General features: G+C 36.3%; 1 protein-coding gene across 1 annotated transcript in view; it reads right to left on the bottom strand.

Moving 5' to 3' along the window:
- Positions 1 to 2,215: 2,215 nt before the first annotated feature.
- Tmprss11f (transmembrane serine protease 11F) overlaps positions 2,216 to 25,201 on the bottom strand; it is a 33,188-nt gene continuing 10,202 nt past the window's right edge. Inside the window, exons 5-11 of the mRNA XM_028786787.1 lie at positions 16,680 to 16,747; positions 14,847 to 15,004; positions 11,980 to 12,018; positions 9,051 to 9,252; positions 6,755 to 7,014; positions 4,913 to 5,055; positions 2,216 to 2,374 (exon numbers count right to left, since the gene is read on the bottom strand). Of these exons, the coding sequence (XP_028642620.1) occupies positions 2,216 to 2,374; positions 4,913 to 5,055; positions 6,755 to 7,014; positions 9,051 to 9,252; positions 11,980 to 12,018; positions 14,847 to 15,004; positions 16,680 to 16,747 (1,029 nt within the window). The remainder of the gene's footprint in view (positions 2,375 to 4,912; positions 5,056 to 6,754; positions 7,015 to 9,050; positions 9,253 to 11,979; positions 12,019 to 14,846; positions 15,005 to 16,679; positions 16,748 to 25,201) is intronic.

The raw sequence follows: 25,201 nt of genomic DNA, 5'->3' as shown, positions 1-25,201 counted from the left end.
CATTGCTTTCCATATCTACCAAAAGTAGGAGATTATTTAAATTAAACGAAAAAAAAATTCAACATCAATCATGCCCATCTTCAAGGTTTCAAGTGACCAGACATGACCTCCATGTTCTTGGAGCTCATTGAGATGCAAGTCAGAGCAATTCAGAGACTTTGAAAGTTATTTTAATCTTGGTTACATGTTACATATAAAACTGATTACATGTAAACTAAAAACAAAACAAATCTTTTAGCCATTCAAGGATGGCTATGCCAGTTTGTGCCTGATAAGTCTGAGTAATGCATGCGAGCCTCACAGTTGAGGGCTGGAGACGAATACTGATGAGTGGCTGTAGTTACAAGCATCCGAATATCATCATGTGAGTACAGGTCTACAGTAGACACAGAACAAAATTAAATCCAGGAAACATAAAAGTGATTTTGAAAATATGACAGTCCTTCTGTTTTTCAACAATGTAATTTAAGGGACTTTGAAATTATTAGCATCTTTTAAAGAAGCAGGAGCATTTAAAAATACAATGTGCTTTTAAAAGTCCAAGGAATGTTGATATGGATAGTAGCTTATTCATCCTGAGAACATATTGTGTGCAGATGCTGTTGCAAATACTTTACATGTATTAATACATGTAATCCTCAAATAAAGCACAATGAGGTAGTATTTTTTTATTCACACCATCCAGATGAAAGAGCTAATTAACAGAGAGATATCTGGTCATTTGCATAAAAGCATATACTTTGCATGTGGCAGAGACAAAGTTCATGAGCCACTGGCCTGGCTCAGACAATCTGTGCTCACTAACACGGTGCCCACCACCAGGCCTTGAATTATAGCAAAGCCCTTTTGCTGGGACACTCACTTACTATTACTTTGTACTAAGTATATAGTAAGTACTGTATTAAGTGCTTTACAAAAGGCTCTTCCCACCTGACATTTTGAAAGACATATAATTTGGCAATGAGCTGGTAATTTATGAAAGCATCAGGTACCAAATTATTTATGTCTATATTTCTAAATAAATAGTTAGAGAACACATTCCATCAAAAGTTTAGAATGCCCTGATACTAATTATTTTTCAGATGATTCTGCTTTGATCAGCTTCTTTTCCTCCTTCGTATGCTAATGGAAAAATACTTATAAGAATTTTATTTTTCTCTTTGCTGGGATAAATATGATTGATATGTGGATGGCAAGATATTGCTAAAGAGTAAGCCAGAAATGCTTCTTAACAATGCGATATGCTTCCTAAAGCTACTGCTTGAGGGCATTACAGAGTGCAATGGCAAGTTCATGTGCATTTAAATAATGACAGTTTCTGTGGTTGAGAATAACGCTCTGCTCGGTCAGCTGCAAACCCAGGTTAGAGTTCAAGTTTTACTGCAGGTTCCACACTCCTTCATTGTAGCAGTTGAATGTCCAGTCATGGGTTCTAAAATGCTTGTGTCCTGAATCCTTGAGGAAGATTGTAGGAAGCCGCGGCGGGTGCTGGCAAAATCCGCCATTGCAAGATGGCGATGGCGACCGGGATTCTTCCTAGTAAACAAGTAAATTGCGCATGTGCCATGGTAAAAGCCCATCCCACGGCGTTTTGGCGCGCAACGAGTAAGCAGCCAATCAGAGGTGAATATACCGCTCTAAGGGTATATAAGCAAGCTTTTCCCAGGCCTGGCGTCTTCTTCCACCATTTTGTTTTTTGGGAATAAACGTGTTCCTACGGAAGGATCTTGATGTGTGTGCGTGTGCGTTCTTGCTGGCGAGACGATTACACGCGCGCCTCACAGAAGATGCTAACTGATGTTTGTCAGATGAGTCCTGGAGCTCTGTATATCATATGAGGTAAGAGTGTAGCAGCCTGGCAGTTCTTTATATCCTGAGGGAAGCTGTTTGTGTTTGTCACATTAAGGAGTCACTTTTATGGGTGAGGTACACCAGTACTGCCTGTCATGTGCCAGATTTTCTTCCTTCTTGGTAAAAGTTTATGCACAAAAAGCCACCTCATGATATTAAGCTGGTCTCCGTGTGAAGAGTTCCTTGACATCTGGCAGAAGCACTCATTTAACTCCCACGACTCTAAGTAATAGCACACATAATGTACAATCTGCAGGCATCCTGCTCCATGGGCTGTGGCTGTAACTCACAGCTCTAAGTGATACTGTACAATCTGCAGGCATCCTGCTCTGGAGGCTACGGCCATCACTCATAACAGTCTACTTTAGAGGCCGGTCTTGGAAGTTATCCAGTCTCGATATTTAGTCACCCTTGTGTAGACTCCAGGCTTATTTGGAAGAGCACAAGACTGTCCCCAACTTACTATGCCTACAATGTACCAGATGTCCCGATTGTCATAAACCAAAGGTCCACCAGAATCACCCTGGAATTAAAAAAAAAAAACAAACCTCCAATCAATATCATAATAATCATCTTTTTCCCACAGACCTTGTCCTCCAAAAGAAGAAAAAGAAGAAACACAAGAAAATAAATTATTTTTATATGGACAGTCTGTGAATAGAATATGTGTCTTTCTATTGAGTTGAACATCAATGTACATTTTCTTTTTTAGTAGAAAGACCAATAAATCATTCATAGGTGATGATTATATTATTTCTGGCGTATCCTTCTATTTTTGTTTGGTTAGACATGTTCTGCATATATGCTATGATTTGCCAATAGTTTATGCACATAAAATGTTACATATGATACTATCATGTAAAGAAAAAATTTCAAAGGTTGTTTCTGAATACCATTGGTCTGACTACATCCCATTGAGCAGCTCTTAGTCTCTTTTTCTTATACTCACCCACTTCTAATTTATATGAAGTATAAATTTCTTTACTTATTTCATATGAAGAGGGAGATTAAATAGACAGATGCACTTATCTTATAGGAGATCATAGTATGTTCTCAGATGTCGAAATGGCCAAGTTTGAGGCCCAGTTCTGCTAATCATGGGCAAGGTTTAGTAAAATATTTTAACTTTTTTTGCTTCTTTTGCTTTTTTCTACAATTTACTCATGTTGAAAAAAGGTGTGTGTGTGTGTGTGTGTGTGTGTGTGTGTGACACATGTGCAGGAGCCTGTAGAATTCAGAAGAAGGCACTGGATTCCCTGGAGCTGAAGCTACCTGTGGGCAGCCTGAGCTGGGTGCTAAGATCCAAACTCAGGTCTTCTAGAAGAGCCTAGAAACTTTTTAATCATTAAGCCATGTTTCTAACCTCTCCCATAAACTCTTACCAACTATTTATTTAGTTCCAATTACATGTCCCACACATTCTGACAGTTATTAGAGATGTAATGATGATCCAAAAATGAAAGCTTTCTCATGCTAATAGAGCTTAAAGAATAGATTAAACAAGTTAATACCTAAATAAGCCCCAGAAACAAATAATAACTATGGTAACTGACAAGGAAACATATAATATGAATATTTGATAGTTCAGGGTGGATTTTCCCAATGCATCTCTGGGAAATGTAATTACATTGATATGAGCAAATAGAGGTGTTGATTGTGAATCAGGAAGCAGTAATGTAAGGCACCCTAGACAGAGGGAACATTTCTGCAAATACTCTATGGTATGAAGGAATCTATCCTATACAAGGACCAAGAAGATGATGGCATTGGAGATGTAAAGAAAACAGCAGGGGAGGGGATTAGTGACATGTGCTGTGGCTGGCGAACCAACCAAGGTCAAACTTGGCAAACAGAAGGAAATAAAGTGCAGAGCAGAAATATATAAAATGTATACAAGAAAAACAACAGAAATGGAGTTGTTCTTTTCAGTACTCTATTCATGATAGCTAGAGAACTGAGGAAGACTAGATGTCCTTCTGCCGATTAATGAATAATAAAAATGCTCTATAACCAAACTCTATTCAGAAATAAAGTAACATAAAATCATGAATGTTGCTGATAAATAGATGGAAAATGTACTGAGTGAAATATCCTGGGACTCAGAAAGTCAAATGCCACATGCTCTATTTTACTTGTGGATTTTAGTTATGAATCTTTAGACCTCAGGATATAACCTGGAGTAACCACAGAATTCAGGAAAATAGAAATGGATCATGGAGGATATGGAATCTAGCTCTGAAGAATCTGATAGGACACAGGTATTATGAAGGAGGAAATATGAAAATACACAGGACCTAATTGTGGAATAATACAGAGGGAGAGACAGGAAGGAGTGATAAATAACTTTGAACATGTTTGAAAAATCACAGGAAATAAATTATTTTTATAATATATTATTTTATAAACTCACTTAAACACTGTGTACACATAAACACACACACACACACACACACACTGGACTTCACTATATAGGGTAAAAATGTTCCCTCAGGCACAATACACTAACTAAACTCCCAATACCTGGCTAAAGAAACTTGGCTTCTAGTTCTGGGTAAAGGGGTTCCAAGAAAATGGAATCATTCAGAGGAGTAGTTCTCTGTCTTTGAGCCTTGACTTTAAGAAAATCATGGAAGTCAAGCATGATTGTACACTCCTATAACCCCAGCACTTGAGCAGTGTAGAAAGAAGACCAAGAGTTCAAGACTATCCTCAGCTACATAGCAAGTTTGAGATTGACCTGGACTACTATAGGAGACTCTGTCTCAATCTCTCACTCCCTTCCCAAAAGAAAAAAAGACAGAAGGGAAAAAAATAATGAAGCACAAAGTAACTGTGTGGACCAAAGAGAGTCCCTCTGATTCATTTCCTAGTATGTTAAATGGGGAAATGATAGCGTCGCACGTATCTACTGTGTTGAATGAAGTGCTACACATGAAAGGTGCTTTACTTTGGGTTAGTGTACACCAAACACTCAATACAGTTGCCCCATTAGCACATGTCAAGCTCAGAATTATCTAATGGAAACTTCTTTTAAAAGGTTTACCTTTGAATTCCAACTTACCTTACATGCATCTACTTTTCCTTCCATGAATCCAGCACACAGCATCCCTGGAGTTATCAGGCCATCATACACATCCTTTCTGTTGCACACATCAGAGCCTATGGTTTCCACCCTGGCCTGCCGGAGTTTATTTTGTGTAGGTCCTATTATATGCACATGGTAAACAAACAAATAAATAACATGCTTTTCAAATATGATTGAATGATACAGATGAGAGGTAAACTATATATTCCTAGGAACCGAAGCAGTAAGTATTGTATGAATTTTTTTTTCTGAATTGTACTTGCTCTATCCTGTGTCTGCATGAAAGGAGTCAAACACACAGACATTGGAATTATGCCATATTAATGATTCTTCCGAGGCATCCTTTAATACTACATACAGATATTAGCTGTGTAGAAGATTTTTTTCATAGGAATACCTGCTATAGTTTTCACTGGATGCTCAGAAAGATCAATCACCCTAGTATAATTCAAGCTGAAAATAAATACAGTTGTTTTTTTTTCCAGATACTATAAAGTAGAAAGCAAGACACAACACAGAGAAGCATTCTCCCTGCTATCATTTGTAGTGCATTATTTAAAGAGTTTAGTAACATGGAAAGTAAAATGGATGACCGATTGTTATCAGCCATCTGATGGCAGAACAGTGATAGGGATTGGGAGTGTAGGGTCCTACACGGTCGAGGACACATGGGAAGTAGTTTAGGGTTCGGGTGAAGCTATGTGGAATAAACATGAGTGAGTAGTGAAAATGAAAACAAATGAAATTTATTTTAAGAATTCCTCCAATGCTGAGTTTATGTGTAGAATATGTGAGAAAATAACATGTAACAGAATTGTACTTTCAAAGAATAAGGTGTTTCAGCATGTGGCTCATCTTCTGTTTCCTTCAGCATGTTTTTCTCTATGCAGCCCTGGCTATTTTGGAACTTGATCTGTAGACAAGGCTGTCCTCACGCTCAGAGATCTGTCAGCTGCTACCTTCCAAGTGCCAAGATTAAAGGCATGCGCCCCATGCCTGCCTTCTTTAGTAGATTCTTCATTGAGCATTAAATGTGTCAGTTTTATGTTAATTATCCAATTAATCTCTATGTATAGCAGATTAATGCTTATAATTCTTAAGCGTCTATTTTCAATTTATATAATTCTTAGACTTGATATCTTTATATTTTTCTAAAGAAAAGATAGAGGGCAAATAAAGAAAAGACATAAAAAATGGTATTTAAAATATATGGTGAGTAAAAGTACTTCAAGGAAGTATACGATTTGTTTTTAATAGTCATATATTTGTTCTTTATTATATTCTCTAACTCATTCTGTCCTTTTCTTCTTCATTAGTCTCTGTCGTTTCTTACCACTGTTTCAATAGTGAACTCTCAGACAAGGCTTCATCTCTCTTACTTCTCAAGGAACAGCTCCCCGTTCCACCAAGAGCTACACCCATAAGAACTTTGCCATCTTCATCATTGTCATCATCATCATCATTTGTGTGTGTATGTGTATATATGTAGCATATGTGTGTGTGAGTGTATATTATGTGCACACATGAATATGAGCATAAGTGCACATCTGTGGTGTATGCATGTGGAGAATAGGGGTTGATGGTCAATGTTTTCTTCAATAGCTCTCAGCTAATTTCTGAGATGGTATTTGAGTTTTAGGGTATCTCACTGAACACAGAATTCATCTATTATGGTTATTGGCTTTCACATGGTAGCTGGGGTCCATAACTCATATCATTTTGTTTGTGCAATACTTTGCAAACTGAGTCCCAGCCCCTTCACTGTTATTTTTACAAAAGTATTTTTGTATCTCGGAAAATTAGGGTGAAACTACTCACCATCATCTACAATAGACCCAAACCCTGTGACAAAAACACTTGTTTTCGGTGGCAGTTTCATAGACGGGTCCGGGAGGCAGACTCTCTGAACCACGTTTGAAAATTCGACGCGGGTGGTAAGCTGAGCTAGAGCAATGTCGTTTTCATTGCTGTCTCTGTGGTACTCTTCATGGATAATAATCTTCCCAACGCTTCGTTTGACTAAGGGCGGTGTTATAGTTGTACCAAAGGTAACGATCCATTTACTTGGGTCTCTGTTTCTGCAGAAAATTTAAGGATAAGATTTGTGATAGTTCACATTACCTTCTAAAGAACAAGAAAAAAGGAAAAGAAGAGGAAGGAGGAGGAGGAGGAGGAGGAGAAGAAGGTTAAAATTATACATCTGTCCAGTTTTTAACATTATGCTCCATGCTCCGTTGTCATCCCCTTCCCCACATTCTGTCTTTCTGTGTTTATAATCCCTGTGTGAATAAGTAAAAATTATGATTTGATTTAATAAAATAAATAAAAATAAAAAAAAAACAAACATTATGCTCTTGAAAAATTCCTATTGTGAGCAAGAACTGACTGCAGGCAGCTCCATGAAAAGAAGGTTTCCTGTTGCTAACCCAGATAATTGTACATAACTAATTAATTAATTAGCACTAGCATTTCCAAAATTTAAATTTGGGCCTTGTTAGGAGTTCTTTCGGTTCATGTTCTTTCGTTTCAATGAACTGTGTAAAAATTAAAAAAAAAAAATACTTTGCTTTCCTTTAGGAAATCAACATATTAGTAGTCAAGCTCCCTTTGCATCAAAACACCCATTCTGATTTGATATCTTACTTGTTCATTCTTGTTTATTATGATCTTTGAGGCTAAATGGAATGTGTCTACTGTGCAGTTCCTCATATTCTCAAAGTTGTGTCTCCACCCATGCCCACACCTCTTCCTGACATTCAAGGGCTAAGCTGCCCTTACTGGAAGTCCTTTGCTACAGTCTGCTCAGTCCTCCTCTTACTAACTCTTCCTTCACATAGATGCTTTTCTTTCCCAGGGTTATGTCACAAATTTCACACAGCCCAGTTGTCTCTTGTCTGCCATCGTTCTCCAAAGACTTTTCAATCTCTTTAGAATGATTCACATCGTAAATGATTAGATGTACACAGGAACCAGAAATTGTCTGAGCAACTAGAAATTACATAGTAGGAAATCACAGAGGAGAGGTTAAAAGATGAATTTCCTAATTTATAAGTGATCGCCGCATTAGTGAATGATCAATAATATTTTAAGATCTTTTTAGTTGCCTGTGTGTGACTACGTGTACATGAATACAAGTGTCAACGGAGGCAAGAGGTATCTGATCCACTGGAGCTGAGGTTACAGGCAGTTGTTCAACACTTAATATATGTGCTGGGAATGGAACCCACGTCCTCTTTAAGAGTAGAACCATACAGCCATCTCTCCAGCCCATGAGAATTACATTCGATATTACTTGCTTAAAGTCAGGACTTTCTTTCTCTCTTTCTCTTTCTTTCTTTCTTTCTTTCTTTCTTTCTTTCTTTCTTTCTTTCTTCCTTCCTTCCTTCCTTCCTTCCTTTCTTTCTTTCTTTCTTTCTTTCTTTCTTTCTTTCTTTTTCTTTCTTGTCTGTCTGTCTTTTTCTTTTTTTTCTTTTTTTAAAAAAAGTATTTTTTTTTCAAAGTATCAGGTTTCAAGTATTTTTCAAAGTGCACTGGACTGCCCAGGGATGACCAGGTACACTCAAGTGTAGGAAAGGATTTCCTTGCCTGTTTAGTTGATTAATTAAATAATAATCTTATTTGTTTGCTCTAGAGAGTCTAGGTATGTCAAAGTTTTGAGAGCAACAACTGTAACATCAAGCTGAGAGGTCAGGTTCTGCTCTACACATGACCTGGCCCCCTCTAGTCACCTGCCGAGTCATGCATACCCATGGGGTTTCCTGGATAATGCAATGAGAAGGGAGTGTGTCAAAACAGATTTCTAAGCCTGTTTTCTTTGTAATCAAGTAGCACTGGGTACTGACTGTGAGAAGCCATAGAGATCATTGGTGGGGGAACAGAACCAAGGAAGCTAACTTTTCTCCTAACGTATGAAGAAGACAAGTATAATAGTCTTCATAATGAATAAACTGTGATGTTATAGCAAGATAACACTAGACTCACAATGATACAATCAAGCAGGTATGAAGAGGGCACAGGAGGAGCAGATCAGAGCACAAGCTGGTGAGATTGAGCATTCAATCAATGGCAGGAGAGGATTAGGAAACAAATGTTCCCCAGAGCCCAGTGAACTTACTTCCAGAAGCAATGAGCTGCTGTGAGCAGCCACGTGTTGCTGATGAGCGTGGCTCCACACTGATGGCCAGCCCCTATGAGCTGTAGGCTAGCCTGCCATGGCCACTCCCCTTCTATAGCTGTCTCTCTCCCTTGGACAATTCGTTCATTAGTAGAGGATGCTGATAATGGGATGTTTGAAGATGACATTCTTATCCCACATCCTGACAAAGAAACACACAGTAGTCCATTCTCATGACAGTAAGAGAAAGAATCAATGTTTGTGTTTAGAGAATTTACTTAGAAAATTCTTTTTCTCAGCATCTCTTAACCTGTTCTTAGCATGCAGTGTCCGGCTTGATGTATATATCGAGATATATATATATATATAGATAGATAGATAGATATAGATATAGATATAGATATAGATATAGATATAGATATAGATATAGATATATAGATATATAGATATATAGATATAGATATCGATATATAGATATAGATATATAGATATATTGATATATATATATGATATACATATCATATATATATATATATATATATATATTTGATTGCTCTGAGATTCAAAAGCAATATTTATCTTTATGCTTAGGCATCTAGTTCTGTCTCTCTGCCTAAATCATATACAGCCTGGCATGTTGGCACATTTTGATAATCCCAGCATTTGAGATGCCTATACAGGAATTTTATAAGTCTGAAGCTACACAATAAGTATCTCCCAAGTAAACAATGTAGATGGATAATATGAACAAAACAATAATAAACGAACATAGAAAACTAGCAAAAATGGAAACAGTTTTAATTGGATGCGTAATAGACTTGTAAGCTGAAAAGTGTGTTCATATAGACTGACTAAGTGTTCTCCTAAGAGAAGGTGGCCCTGGGCTTTTGTATCAAATGAAGATGTGGTAACAGCATCATTTGTGGTAAAGAGATGGGGTGGGAGCAAGCTCACAGATCAGAAACTAATACAAACTCTGATAATCTTAAGTTTTTCAAGTCTAAGACGAAAAACAGGCTGACCAAACCGGTTTGCCTCATACCTACTAAGGTATTGTTAGACTAAGGAAACATTCTGTGTAGAAGCTTCAATTTTGAATATGAAATATCTTTGTGTTAATCTGCCTGTGGCAGCATGTAAAGTTTAGAAAAGAAGTTTTGTTTTACTGTTAGCCATTCTAGAGCCATTTTGTCTTTCTTTTTACTAACACTTAGGTCATCATTGAACACCAAAATGTCTAGATATTCTATTACTTTACAGTATAGTTGTTAGCTAAGAAAACCCAACCTTGGAGAGGGAAACAAATTGCTGTACATCCAAGTTAATAAGTACCAAAGAGCATGCGACATTAGGACATTCCATATCCAAACTAAGAGTACTTTACTCTTCAGGGAGCCCAAGTCTGAATATATGTCTTAATTTGTCCTTCATGTGATAAGAAGTCAGGATTTATTATCTTTGATTTATTTTTCTAATTTAAATAATATTATTTTCATTTTATAATATATAAGAATAGTTTAGAAAAAAAGACAGGAATCTAAATCTTAGGCTAGAACAAGGAAGTAATTTCAGGCAGGAATCTAAATCTTAGGCTAGAACAAGGAAGTAGGCTTCAGACATGAAAATGACTTTGGGCTAGGACAGGGAAGTTGGCTCAGATATTTTGATCATCCTGATAAGTCCTTAGAAACAGTGCCCATGGGAAGTGTTCACGGAACTTTGTCTATTGTCTTGATTGTTCTTTGACTATGTTTATTGTCTTGCTTGTTCTTTGACTATTTGCATCTATTGTATTGCTAGTTCCTCAACCTAGAAATGACCTTAATACATGCATGTAATTAAAATGATATAGAACCAAAATGAAGGAGGGGGATGGGAGAGTGGGTTTCTAGGGAGGGAAAATGGGGAAATGATATGGCATCTGAAATGTAAATAAATAAAATATTTAATTTTTTTTTTTAAAAAGAAGAAGAAGAAGCAAGGACTGGAAGCAGCAGCTTTGGTGAGGATTACCTCCTCCACTATATTTTCTCCCTGCAACCAACAGAGGACTCTGAATTTGAGGACAAACATAGTATTACCAAATCTTGGCTTATAGAATTGTTCTGAGGCATAGCCACAGAGGGAAACATCTCAGCATCTACAGTTTGGGTTGGGAGAAGCAAAAGAGGGCTCTGATTAGGAGTTGATATTGAGTATCCTAGGACACTCAGAAGAACCCTTAAAAGTAGTTAAGAGTTGATGGTGAACAGCTAAAATATAAAATATATTTTTTTCAAAGAAATATTAGCTTGGAAATCATGATGGTCTTTTAGTCCAAAGTTTATCAAGAAATAGAGACCTTGAATATGTCATTTTTTTTTTCTTTCTTTATAACTAGACTTTAAAATTTAAAAAATTGGGCTGGTAGGATGGCAAAACAAACAGACAAAAAAAAAACAACAAAAAAAAACAAAAAGAAAAATTATTATTCCCTGATATCAAATCTTCAATTGACTAATCTTCAAACCAACCTTGAAAAAGCCTTACATGTGTTCTCACAACATTGATGATAGATGCATATTTGCCTACAGAAACTCAAAATATACTCAGGTGTAAAGCAGGAAGAAAACCTCAAAAACTTAAAAAGATAAAACCTTAAAACTAACAAGAAAAGCTTCATCTTGATCTTCTCTTGAAATATTAAAGATACTTTAAAGAATATTAATACAGCACCTAGAATACTATGCTGTATATATAGGCTATGGAGAATAAAATCATATTGATATACATCTAATATGTTAAGTAACAAAAATAAAAATGTAAAGATTAAGTATTTGATTTCTGAAAGTATAAGAAGAAATGAAAAATGTTGGTAATCTGTACTAATTATTTATGATTATTATCCATTCTGTTTATTATGAAATAAACAATTAAGTTTGAAACTTACGACTATTGAGAAGATGTCTCATCTTTTTGCTGTCAATGGCTGTAATAAAGGAATAGAAGTTAGTTGACATGAAAACACAGTTCCTTTTCTGGGTTATTTTGCCCACATGATTATAAACATCATCGCTAACTATTTGAAGTACTCATAATTCAGGAAGATATTGAAGCTTTATAGCCAAGTAACATATAACAATCCTTTGACTTGATCATTGGCCAAAATAATGGAATTTCATTTGAAAATGAACTCAGAGAATTTTATTTTATGGTTTTCTATTATAAACAAAAGATCAGGAATGAAGGAGCAAAGAGAAATATTCTAGTGGCTTCCTTTAGAGGGGTTATAGTCAAAGTCTAAGAAGTAGCCTCTAACTTCCACCAACTGTTGTTGCCACTCAGTGTAGTTTGCCCATATTCCCAATGGTCATTGGTGGGGAAAGACCCTCAGGACCCATTTTTAAGGTCCTGGTCTAACAAGAATTAGGAAATCTGCCCATGCACCTTGCTGACTTCTCCCTGAGACCCTCTCTCATATTGAAGTGCCTAGGAAGTTTGTGACTCAGCACTAAGAAAAAAGCAGGAAGCTCCTTCACATAAAACCTATGAAAAGACACTGTCCATTCGCAACTCTTATCCCACAGCTATGCACTGTAGAAAGGTAGCTGAAAACAAGGTAGTGATATAATATAAAGGTGACCTAGTATCATCAGTCTTCTTTGTCCCTTTCAGGAGCATTTTTTTCTTCCCCAGGCAGGGCCCTCTGGAAAGAAGGTCATGCGTTTAAAAGGGTTAGAAGATTCCTCTATGACCTGCTCTTATACAGAAAGGTGGATTGAGGTCAGGCTCCTAGTACTTGCTTCAGGAAAGAATTCTAGTTGCTATGGCTAGCCTTGAAGAAGCAAGCAAAACAGGGTAAGAGTGATACAGAAAGAACTGTTTGTGAGGGCGCTTGTGTACTCTCCATGTCAAACATCATACTTTGAAGTAGTCTGTTCTCTTGTACAAGTCCAAATAGAAATGTGAGCCCCAATCCCTACTAGAGATTTCCCAGAGACATATTTTTTAAATGAATGACTCTGTATAAGAGAAGAAAATATATGCGATTGAATATTTGTAATGGAGCATTAACTTAGAATATATTCATTTTGATGAAAATAACCTGTATGATAAAAATATCATTGCATATAACCGAGGCCAAAAATTACTTTTCAAAACTGAAAGAAATTCTTTTACAGATTTAACAATGCAGTAAGCTTTTGATGGTTGATATTTTACTTTAAGTATGTGATCATGACTTAGGATTAGCTATATTATCAATAATCAAGATTTTCTGAGACTTCTCTTTACATAATGACAAGACTGTCCTATTTTCTTTTGTACCTCAATGTAGTAACAATCAAAATAATATATAGTAAGTAACGTGATCATTATCTCTAACTACCTATGTAATATATGGAAAAATTCAACTTAAAAGATGTACATGAAAGATCTTCAAACTCCTTCCCTCTTTAACATGAAATCAAAAGTAGCTAAACTTAGAAATTAATGAGAGAAAGCCATATAAACGGAATGCCTGTATGCATGCCTGAATGCTGAGATGCATAACACAGACCAAGGAACAGAAATAAAGGGAAAAGAGACAAGTCCTGTTTTAAGACAGTATTTTATGGGAAGCAGTACTTTACTTCCTAATTGCATTTGGCAGAGAACAGTAGACTTCATCTTGACTTGAATTCTAACTAGCTCTAAGGTGCTTTTCATTTTAATGTCATAAAATATTTGAACTTCATTTTCTTCTACTCTGGGGAAAAACAAGGACTTTCCTGATATATTTTTCTCTCAGAAGTAACAGGAAAATACTTTGAAGTTAAAAAATATTTTGAAGTTATAAATAAGAGAACCTCTTTACAGTGCATGTCTCTCTTATTTCAGAATCATTCTTCATGCACATGTTTCTTTGGTATGCAAAGTAACTGTTTGGGCTATAGAAATGGTTCAGGGGTCAAGAGCATTATTGTTCTTCAGTGGACCTGGGGCTGGTTCTCAGCATCCACTCCCACCTGTAATTTTATTCCCAAGAAATCAGATATTCTCTTCAAGCCTCCATTGGCATCTGCACACATGTGTGCATAACTTTGTACAGTCACACACACTCACATAAATGGGGAAATCTTATATAAACAAACAACAACAACAACAACAACTTTCCAAAATTAACCTAAAAAGATTCTGAGGTTCATAATATTTCTGTTTAATTCTGGCTCTTAATTTTGCTGATTCATGTCTCAAAGCCTTGTTTAATGTCAACCCCCCACCTGTAAAATGTTAAAAAAATAATACCTACCATTTGATATATTTTAAAATATATAACATGATATGGTAAAAAGAAATCATTGAAACTTCATCATAAGCTCTTAAAAGTATTGAAAAAGTGTAATTCTAAATTTTTTCCTGATAGTGGATTTTTATTTTAGTTTTCTTTCAGGCTAGTCAATTTTTACTTGTATGTGTCTGTCTCTGTGTATGTGTGTGTGTGTGTGTGTGTGTGTGTGTGTGTGTGGTGTGTGTACACGTGCATGTACCATGTACATACAAGAACTCAAGGATGTCAAAGGAGGTGTTGGCTACATTGAAACTTGAGTTACAGATAATCGTGTGCTGTCATTTGGAAGCTGGGGACTGTACCTGAGTCCTTCACAATAAGAGTATGTATTCTTAACTACTGAGCCATCTCTCCAAACCCACTTATAGATTTACTAGAGGTAAATTTCTAAATTGGAAGTTACATAAACCAGACTCTTATGACAAATGCAGAAGATTGCAGTCAAAGAGAATTAGAAAAAAATGGCATACAACAACAAAAAGACTTACGTGTGAGGCTAAATGATGGTTTATTAATGGTCAAAGGCAAGATCTTCAGACTTTGATATAAAGTCCTTTCAATTTTTTTCTTGATTCGCTCGGCACTGTCAGTAGATGGATATCGGAACATGAGCACCATAAGAATGTTTACACCTTGTTCATCTGGACTGGAGCAAAACAGACAAATAATTCCATCTCTGTGGTCTCCATGAGTTTAGGGAAACAATGTGGATGGTTGTTATGCACACAAGACTTAGCATTGTATCCAATCAAGGCAACAGGATGGGATGCATGGTGATGAGTGTGACAAGCACTGGAGGATAGAAAGCAACAGCCTAGCAATGTGAAGACTGTTCTCTACCTTTCCTTGGTTTTGAGAGTTTTATAAGGTGCTCATTAAATCATACTTCATGTTTAATTAAAGAATTTGCTTTTTAAGGAATTCTAAACAAAATTGGTAGTGGAAATCATTTACCCCCAGTGAAGTATGGCAGAGATGATGTGGTTTACCATGTCCATTGTCCTTTGCCTCCTGAGCACAGAATTATACTGTATTTCTAACCTTTCTTGAGGTTTACTTAAATGCTCTCACAAATTCTGGCTGGAGGCATGTGGGCAGAAATAATATCCCTTATTGACAAAGTCTTGTGCTTCTCTTGTCTCAGGAAGCAATAGAAGATACTGTAGCAATGTAATACTATAATGCCCACTAGCACCCACACTTTCACCTTTACTTTTGACCCTTTGAGTTAAACTATAGAAATGAAATAAATATTATATTAAAACACTGATATTTTGGTATTTGGTATTCAGGTAATAATCTTTAGAGGAAGTAATTTATAAAGGTATATATAATGTGATCAACGATTCAGATATATAAATTTATATCTTGAATTAAGGCTGGAAGTCTCTAGTACAATTTGAGAAGTGGATTTAATTAGAAAGTCAAAGAAAAGAAAGGAGACAAAAAGGAAAACATAGAAAAAGAATAATATCACTAAGAAGTTAAACAACCATATATATCCTTTCTATCATACACCTGCCTATTATCTATCTACCCGTCTATCTATCTATCTATCTATCTATCTATCTATCTATCTATCTATCTATCTATCTATCTATCCATCTATCTCAGTATGGAATCGAGACCTTTTAAACATTATATCAAAACACAGGAGCTGGTGAGATGGCTTAGCAGGTAAAGATGCTTTCTGCCAAGCCGATGATCTGAGTTTGATCCCTGGAATCTACATGCTGAAAGTAGAAAACTGGCTCCTACACGTTGTCCTCTGATGTCCACACAAACAAGATGACATGTTCATGATGACTGATGCACATGTCACACATGCACAGAATAAATAAATGTACAAAAAGATAAGGTTTAGTCTCTGATAACTCCACATTTAATTTATGTATATTATACTCCACCAAATTATTAAAGCAAAAAACATTTTAAATAACAATGAAGACGTATTGGCATTAAAGAAAAACACTGCACAGGAAATGGTTATAGACTTAAAGAGAGGAAGATGAAATGGCCTTACATTCTGTTCTACTGTGCTCCTTCTTTAAGAGGAGGGTTGATGTTTGTAGAACCATTTCATTTCCTCTCCTTCCTCTATAATTTCTCTTACCTAACAGCTGAGACTCTACTGTAAAGTACTTTTTACTTTGACATTGTGACAAAGAAATCCTTAAAACAGTTAATAGCGTAATTCTTGTTGCTTAAGTTTTATGAAAACTCTTTGCTACAATGAGTTTTCAGGATGGCCGAGCATCCATGCCAATGAAATGTGCCATCTTAACAGTATTGGCTTGAAGTTACAGATCAAGTCTACATACCTTATCTTGATAACATGGCACTTGATAAATCGACCCACTCCAGAAAAACGTCGAAATATCCTGGACATCTAATACAAAACAAATTTAAAACTGTTAGTCCTCAGAGATATATTATTCCATATGTACCAAGAGATCTTTAGTGAAGATGAGGTTTTTAGTTGATTTTCACATGATGCAGATTGGCTTTCCACATTGTTCGAATCCTTGTAGGACTGAACATCTTTTCCAAAGTGATCAAATTTACTGTTCCTTTATAAAGTGGGTAATTATGATAGCTGCCTCATAGAGTTGATTTTGGGGCTGGAAAGGTGGATCAGTGGCTGAGAGCACTCTCACTGAAATCAGAAGGATAAGAATATGCATTCCAGTATTCTTGAGATAACCCAAGCTTCCATTCCAGCTCTGGGGGAGAGAGGTACAGAAACAGGAAGATTAGTTGAGCTTGCTGCTTTAGACTAGCCCCTAAAATAAGCACTATGGGCTCGAAGAGAAACTTTGGCTCAAAGGAATGGGTGAAAAGTGATATATGATGTCCCATTATGTGATGCCCCACTACTGACACTCATATATGGATGCAAAAAATAGATTTTATATACATATATATAATATTATATATATATTAATATATTAATATATATACATATATATATGTGTATATATATACATATATATATATATATATGTATATATAAAATAAAAGCCCAGCAGACTGTTTGCTACATCCTCATAGCTTCTAGTCTACTACAGATGCCAGGTTGGTTGACTCTGTCAGTGCTTACTGTATCACTTGGCCATCTGAATGACTGTAACACCATGTCTTGGAAATCTGACACCTCATTGTGAGTCATCTCTCTGAGACATGCAGGGCTAAACATCTAATACTGGTAATCGGTTTCACCATACTTCATATCATGAGGATGACATTCCTCAATCTTTCCAGTCTGAATCTGTGAAGGATTTCAGATGCTCAAGGAACTTATCTCCTAAAGAGTCCTGATTACCTAAAAGGAGTCATGCTGAAACTTACCAAGAAAGATCATTCAAAAAGTCAGAAGATACAGGTCTGTGATAACTAAGTCTACTTATAAGCTTAGCTGTACTGCACACCGCCCCAAATTACTATACTGTCTGGGAACAAGGAGCACTGTGTTCCTGATTTGTATGGTTACTTCCTCTTCTTGACTCTTCCAAACTAATACAACACTCAGAAGATTCTACCTTATAAATATCTAATGCATTTTGGTTGTTTTGATCTAGTCATCTTCTAACTAATTTATTAGTCATGGACCAATGTTATTTCTCCAGAAATCCATGTTATAGGGACCTTCATGTTCCACAGTTCTCCCCCTCACTAAGAGTAGAAATGACATCTATAAATAGAAAATTGTGTATTATTTTACATTCTTGCTTCCAGACAGTATCTCCCTCAGAGTAAGCACTTTGATCTTCTTTCTTCGTTGGGCCCATCCTTACAATTTTTTTTTTAATTAAAAAGGGACTGATGGACTGGAGAGATGGCTCAGGAGTTAAGAGCACTGATTCCTCTTCCAGAGTTCTTGAGTTCAATTCCTAGGAACCACATGGTGGCTCACAACCATCTGTAATGGGATCCAATGCCCTCTTCTGGTATATCTGAAGACAGTTACAGTGTACTCATGTGTATTAAAGTAAGTAAATAAATAAATCTTTAAAAAACATAAAATAAAATAAAAACGGACTAGATGGGTAGTTCAGTCATTAAAGGCTAGACTCACAACCAAAACATCAAAATGTTTGCTCCATTTTGTATGGAATTATCCAAGATACAATTCAAACAGTTAGTATAAACTCAAGGACACTAACAAGTTTATGAGCAGAAAATTTTTTTAAAAAATCAAGATTAGCCATTTATTTTATAGAAAAAATGAACTATTTTCTTGGAAGCCATTGCTATGGTCATTTTTTTTTCAGAAGAAATTGAATTCTTATTGATATACTTCCACTGGGAACTCAATAATGTGATATCTAGTCCAAACTACTAATTTTATCCTTAAGTTTTTATGATCCAAACCTAATAATAACTTTACTAATGATTATTCTACCTAAAATGTAGTATCTAAACAGACTACAAAATTATTCATTCACCTTAAAACAAGATCGTAATTGCCTTCCTTAGCTTTAACTATAACACTAAAAAGCAAAACGTGCTTGCAGCAGTGCATGTGACTCTAAGTAGGCTGGTGGCTGCTCAGTCACTCTTGGGGCAAGACTGTGTTTTCAATCTTTTCTCCCCTGACAAGGAGCTGCACAGAAACTAAGTTCTCAAGAAAGATCAACTGTCCCTGGCTACACAAGCTGGAGAATTCTCTGTAAAATTTTTCCATGAAAATAAGACAAGTTGAACAGGTATCTTTCTATTATAAGGATGATTATGGGCTAGTAGAGAGAGAATACACTGATAGCACAGTTCACACTGGGAAATCTCCTGCTGACTCTAAGGAGTGTTTTTCCTCCAATATCCAAAATCTTGATTATTCAAATCACATGAGTAGTGGCTATACATTGATTGTGCCAGGCGCCAGATTGTTCCATCTTGGCATGATTTAATTTTAATTTGATTCCATTATTTTCCATGAGTAGTCTTCCATTAATAATTGAGATTGTAAGTTCTTTGAAGGAAGGGACTGTAGTGACCTTGGTATCATTTATATCTCTGTACAAGGTAGATGTGTGATTGAATAATTACATGTTTATTAGAGGTTGACTTCCTGGAGTTATGACTATCTTAATCAGCATTGTAAAGGCAAAAAAGAAAAAAGCAAAACAACTGCTTTTATATTGCTTTTAGACTCTTATTATAGGTTTCTTCTTCCCTTTTATCACTAACTTATTAATTCCATAAATCATAAATTCCCTGTGTTTGATATACAATAGTAGATACTGGATAAACAGCATTAAACAAAAACAGTGCTGACTTTAGACTCTTAAGTCGAGTTACATAGTTTAAAAAAAAAACAGATGTTGATATCAAATGCCAAAAGTAAAGTAATATAGGATAGCAGCTAAAAAAAATTTAAGAGAGAAGGGTTCTCCACGTATGTGATATTTGAAAATGAAGAGAAGTAAACAAGGAAATGAGATAGTCTTCGACGTGGAAGGAACAGAATATGCAAAGAATCCAAAAGAAGTGAGGAAGGCAGGAGTGCAGAGATGAAAGTTGGTAGAGCATGTGAACATTTGGGAACTCTGTTGCAGAGCTTAGGTTTTGTTTTAAGCATGTTTAGACGCCATTGGTTAAAGTTCTGATGGCCTTTATAAGTCTGGAAACACCTGAAATAAACATCACTTCAAAATTTTAAAAAGAAGAAGAAGAAATTTTAAGCAAACACAAAATGCTGCACTTTCTTTTTTTTTTTTTTTAAAGGTTCCAAATTTATTGCTTATCCAGTAACTGACATTGTACAAACACTTGGGTCCATATTTTCTCCACATGACCACACAGTATCCCGTAACATACATGTGATGTGCTCATCTGTCTTCTACATAACACAAGCATGAGACCATCAGTATCTTGCAGGGTGACAGATATCTTCCAGTTGTTGTTGGGGTTTGTTTTGTTTGGCTGAGTTTTTTGTTTTGGTGGTGGTGTGATAGATATGTATGTGTGTATATGTAGGTGTATATACTGGGGAGAGAATCATTGTGTAAGTGCCGGGACTCAAGACAACCCTGTTTAATACAGACGGAAACAATAGTATGCTCAATGTCACCTATTACTGAATTTTCTACTAGACAAGGCTTTTTCACCATGATGAACTTGACTCAGAGCAATCCTTCCTAAAAGGATCTTACACATGAAGCTATCATTCAAGATAGGCACTAACAAAATGAGGACATTTTCAAGATGGCACCGTAACAATATACTTTAGAATACTGTAAAGTACCAAATTTACATGATCACAGAAACCCAAGTGGACAAACATCAGCGTACATTTATGCTCTTGAAAGATCTTTCTCTTTTGACACTAAAGGGAGCTCAAGGGCCAACAAAAACAAGGTTCCAATCAAGTCTTAGCTTCCTGATTGCACGGAGTAGTATTAATTTTGTACTGAGTATTGTACCAGTTACACCAGACATGTTGAATTACGGTATTATGATGCTATTCATTCATAAGTTGACTTTAATTTTGATTCATATTGGACCCAGGATGAAAGTATCCATATCTATAAATATTTGGAAAGAATAGTCTCTTTAGATATATCAGACTTTTTAGTAGAGCTTTGGCAGCTATCATCTTACCTGATGTTATAGCTGACACCTAAGTGTTTCTGGACATGCTGGCAACAAGACACACAATCTACAATGTGTTCTTACCTCAAATACTTCATCTGAACCTAACTTCTCTTAGATAGATGATACAGGCTAAAGGCCAGGAATGTAGCTGGGTCACTAAGTTCATGCCTACCACACACAAGACTCTGGGTTTAATCAACCGTGAAATTTTAATAAAGGCAAGAGCAAGGCCAAACCTATATCTATATTAGATTCTTCTTAGGATACACGCATTTGTAAAAATGACACTTTAGAAACCAATGACAGATTTCTCAAAAGTTGTAATTCTGAATCATTTCCTTAAGAGTAGGGATGGATCTGTGGTATAAATGACAAGCCATCTTGGCTGATAAAATGTCACGTCTACAACCTTTTGTTTTGTTTTGTTTTTTTGTTTTTTTTCGAGACAGGGTTTCTCTGTGTAGTCCTGGCTGTCCTGGAACTTACTCTGTAGACCAGGCTGGCCTCGAACTCAGAAATCTGCCTGCCTCTGCCTCCCAAGTGCTGGGATTAAAGGCGTGCGCCACCACAGCCCAATGCTGCACTTTCAAAAGGTTATTTTGATTTCTCTGTGGACATAACAGGGATCCCAAGTGGAAGTAGTGATCAGTGAGTTAAATATGCGAGTTATTATTCCAGCTAAAATGGAAATGCTGGACTAGAGGTAGAAACATGACTTGTCATTAGAACAGGCATGTAGATAATAGAAACGTAGGGACTCTACCAATGAGGTGGACAGAGATGGTCACTGAGAAGTCAGGGTTAGAGAACTAGAGAAAGTAGTCTTCAAGAAGGGTAATTAAACTTGGAAATTCCTCTAAGAGATCAAAGTAGAAATATCAGGCAGTCTATTGAATGAGGGTTGCTCCTTCAAATGCCCATCTAAGATTGATAATGGTGAAAGGTCCAGCTGCCTCAGATAGAAACTTAGGAAAATGAACCGAGCAGGCATTAGATATATCTTCCAAGGAAAGAAGAAATAAGAAAGACAGATAGACGCCCACAGACATAGTCTAATCCCGGAATCAGCCATATCTACCACCAAGTGAGTATCTGTTTTTCCCACTATTCTTCATTTTACTAATCTATATTTTAATTTATACTTGTTTTACTCTATTTGGCCCTGACTGTGTGCTATATGTTAACAGAAGAGAAAATTACAAATAAACAGAAAAAGGACAAGCAAAGGCAGACTATCCCTCAGATTATCCACACATATTGACCAACAGAGATTTATTGTAATAGTTGCTTATTCAACAAATAAAAATGTGTATTTTCTTTAGAAAGTTCTCTTTTTTTAATTGGGTATTTTATTTTCATCTCAGATGTTATCCCCTTACCCCATTTCCCCCCACCCTGAAACCCCTATCCCCTCCTGCTTCTATGAAGATGTGTCCCACTTACCCCCCTACTCCTACCCCACCTCCCCGAATTCCCCCACACTCTGCGTCTACCCTTCATGGGACCAAGGACCTCCTCTCCTACCTATGCCCAACAAGGCCATCCTCCCCTACATATACAGCTGGAGCCATGAGTCCCTCCCTATGTGCTCCCAGGCTGGTGGTTTAGACCCTGGGAGCTCTGGTTGATTGGTATTGTTGCTCTCCTCATGGGGCCACCAACCCTTTCAGCTCCTTCAGCTCCTTCTCTCTAACTCCTCCATTGTGAACCCCTTGATCAGCTCCATGGTTAGCTGTGAGCATCCGCCTCTGAATATGTCAGGCTCTGGCAGACCTCTAAGGAGACAGCTATATCAGGTTCCTGTCAACATGTACTTCCTGACATCCACAACAGTGTCTACCTTTGGTGATTGGACATAGGATGGATACTCAGGTGGAATGATCTCCTCCTTCAGTTTCTGTCTCATACTTTAGTCTCCATATTTGCTCCCTTGAGTATTTTGTTACTCCTTCTAAGAAGGACTGAAGCATCCCCACTTGGTCTTCCTTCTTCATGAGCTTCATGTGTCCTGTGAGTTGAATCTTGGGTATTGTGAGCTTCTGGGCTAATACCCAATTATCACTGAGTGAATACCATGCATGTTCTTTTGTGATGGGGTTACCCCACTCAGGATAATATTTTCTAGTTCCATCCACTTACCTAAGAATTTCTCGAATTCATTGTTTTTAATAGCTGAGCAATACTCCATTGTGTAAATGTACCACATTTTTTGTATCCATCCCTCTATTGAAGGACATCTGGGTTCTTTCCAGCTTCTGGCTATAAGGCTGCTATGAACATAGTGGAGCATATGTCCTTGTTATATGTTACAGAATCTTCTGGGTATATGCCCAGGAGTGGTATAGCTGGATCCTCGGGTAATGCTACAGAGTTCTTAAGGCAGGCTGGAAGGATTGCTCATCTGTTAAAGGCTAAAGCCCATAACCAAAAGTACAAGAAGATTCTTAAGGCACTAGGTTTTTTTTTTTTCACATGATGATAGATTGTGATTTTTTTAAATGATTGCAGATTGTAAATATTTATTTAACAATCACATGATGATAGATTGTGATTTTTTTAAATGATTGCAGATTGTAAATATTTATTTAATAATAAATTCATAATTGTATTAATTAAAGTATACTTTGTGGGTAGGTGTACCAGTTTCTGTAAGAGCTGACTGATAGCCTCACACAGGCTCTTCCCTAAAGCCTTGTCCTTAGCTGACCTGGGAAACTTGCCCAGTGATGCCTGAGAAGTTATTCTTTACCTTTGCCAGGCATCCCTGTGTGCTGTATGACAAACAGCACAACCCTACTATGTCTGCACAGCATGTGCACCTCTGTGATGTCACCAAAGCTCCAGATCTTCAGGGCAAACCAAGCTGATCCTGAATTTCTGAAACCATGTCTTTGCTAAGATTCTTCCTATGTAAATTCCTGCTGTCTCTGCTCTCTAAATAAAACTTCTTGGAATTATTAGTTTTAAAAATCATCTAGTCAGAAAACTTCACCAATTGGTAACCTCTAGTAACAGGATTTGCTTATTTTGACTCAATCTAGACAAGACTAAGTTGTCCGGAATCAGAGAATGCACTTTAAGCATCTATTCTACCGTGTGCTCTTCCTGGAAATTCTGTTATCATATATTTCAAAGTTTGAGATGAGGTTTGGCTCTCAAAAAAAAACAGTCAACGAATTTCAACAGAGAAAGTGCTTTTTGTAGTAATTATTTATGTCTCAGGGATTTTTACATTTCAAGTCTTATATCCTTAATGGAAAAAAAATGAAAGGAACCCCCAGATAGTCCCTCAAGCTTTATTGTTTCAGAATATTAAATAAATAAATAAATAAATAAATAAATAAATATAAAAATAAATAAGGTTTCAGTGAATGTTGTTTTGGTAATGAGATTAGATGAAAATAAAATAAACAGCTTTAACTAATTAAATCAGTAATATTGAGTATGAAAAATTATATTTTTTAAATAATTACATTTCTCCCTTTCCTCCTTTTACATCCTCTTGTATGTCTTTCATGTTCTCCAACTCATGACCTCTGTTTTCTTTAATAATTGTTTTTGTATGTGTATTTTTAAAATGAATAAACTAAAAATTAATAATACCTTTAAAAAACAAGTTAAAGTTTTACTAAAATACATCAAAGTCATAAAGGCATTAGTTATTTTTGCACAGACCTGTACATTCGCATCAAGTTAAATCAAATACCAACACAGAAATGTATGTGTGTGTGTTTGACACATAAAAGCAAAAGACAAGATTAGTCGAGATAAACCTGAAGAAGATTATAATCCTAGATGTATTGGAAGTACTAAGTGTACATTCCAAAAAATATATCTGAATCCAGAAATCTGTGACTATGATATAACTAAGCTATAGATCTTAAAATCAGAGAAGAACCGAAGGCAGACTGCCTTGGGAGACATTGAGTCCAATATAAAAAAAAGCCTCCTCAGAATGAAAAATTATAGAGACATAGGAAGACCATGTGAAGATGGAGACTAGAGACAGCTATTTGCAGTAGCAGGTTAAGGGATATGTGGGGTGGCCAGAAGCTAAAATAATGGGGAGGCATCTCTTGCTATAGCCTTCCCAGACATGATTGTTCTCCTTTTCTTTCTTTTCTTTCCTTTTCTCTCTCTTTCTTTCTTCCTTCCTTCCTTCCTTCCTTCCTTCCTTCCTTCCTTCCTTCCTTCCTTCCTTCCTTTCTTTCTTTCTTTCTTTCTTTCTTTCTTTCTTTCTTTCTTTCTT

The sequence above is a fragment of the Grammomys surdaster genome, unplaced genomic scaffold, assembly GCF_004785775.1.
Source record: "Grammomys surdaster isolate TR1022 unplaced genomic scaffold, NIH_TR_1.0 125581, whole genome shotgun sequence".
Classification (NCBI taxonomy): domain Eukaryota; kingdom Metazoa; phylum Chordata; class Mammalia; order Rodentia; family Muridae; genus Grammomys; species Grammomys surdaster.
This window is presented reverse-complemented; position numbering and strand designations above follow the sequence as displayed.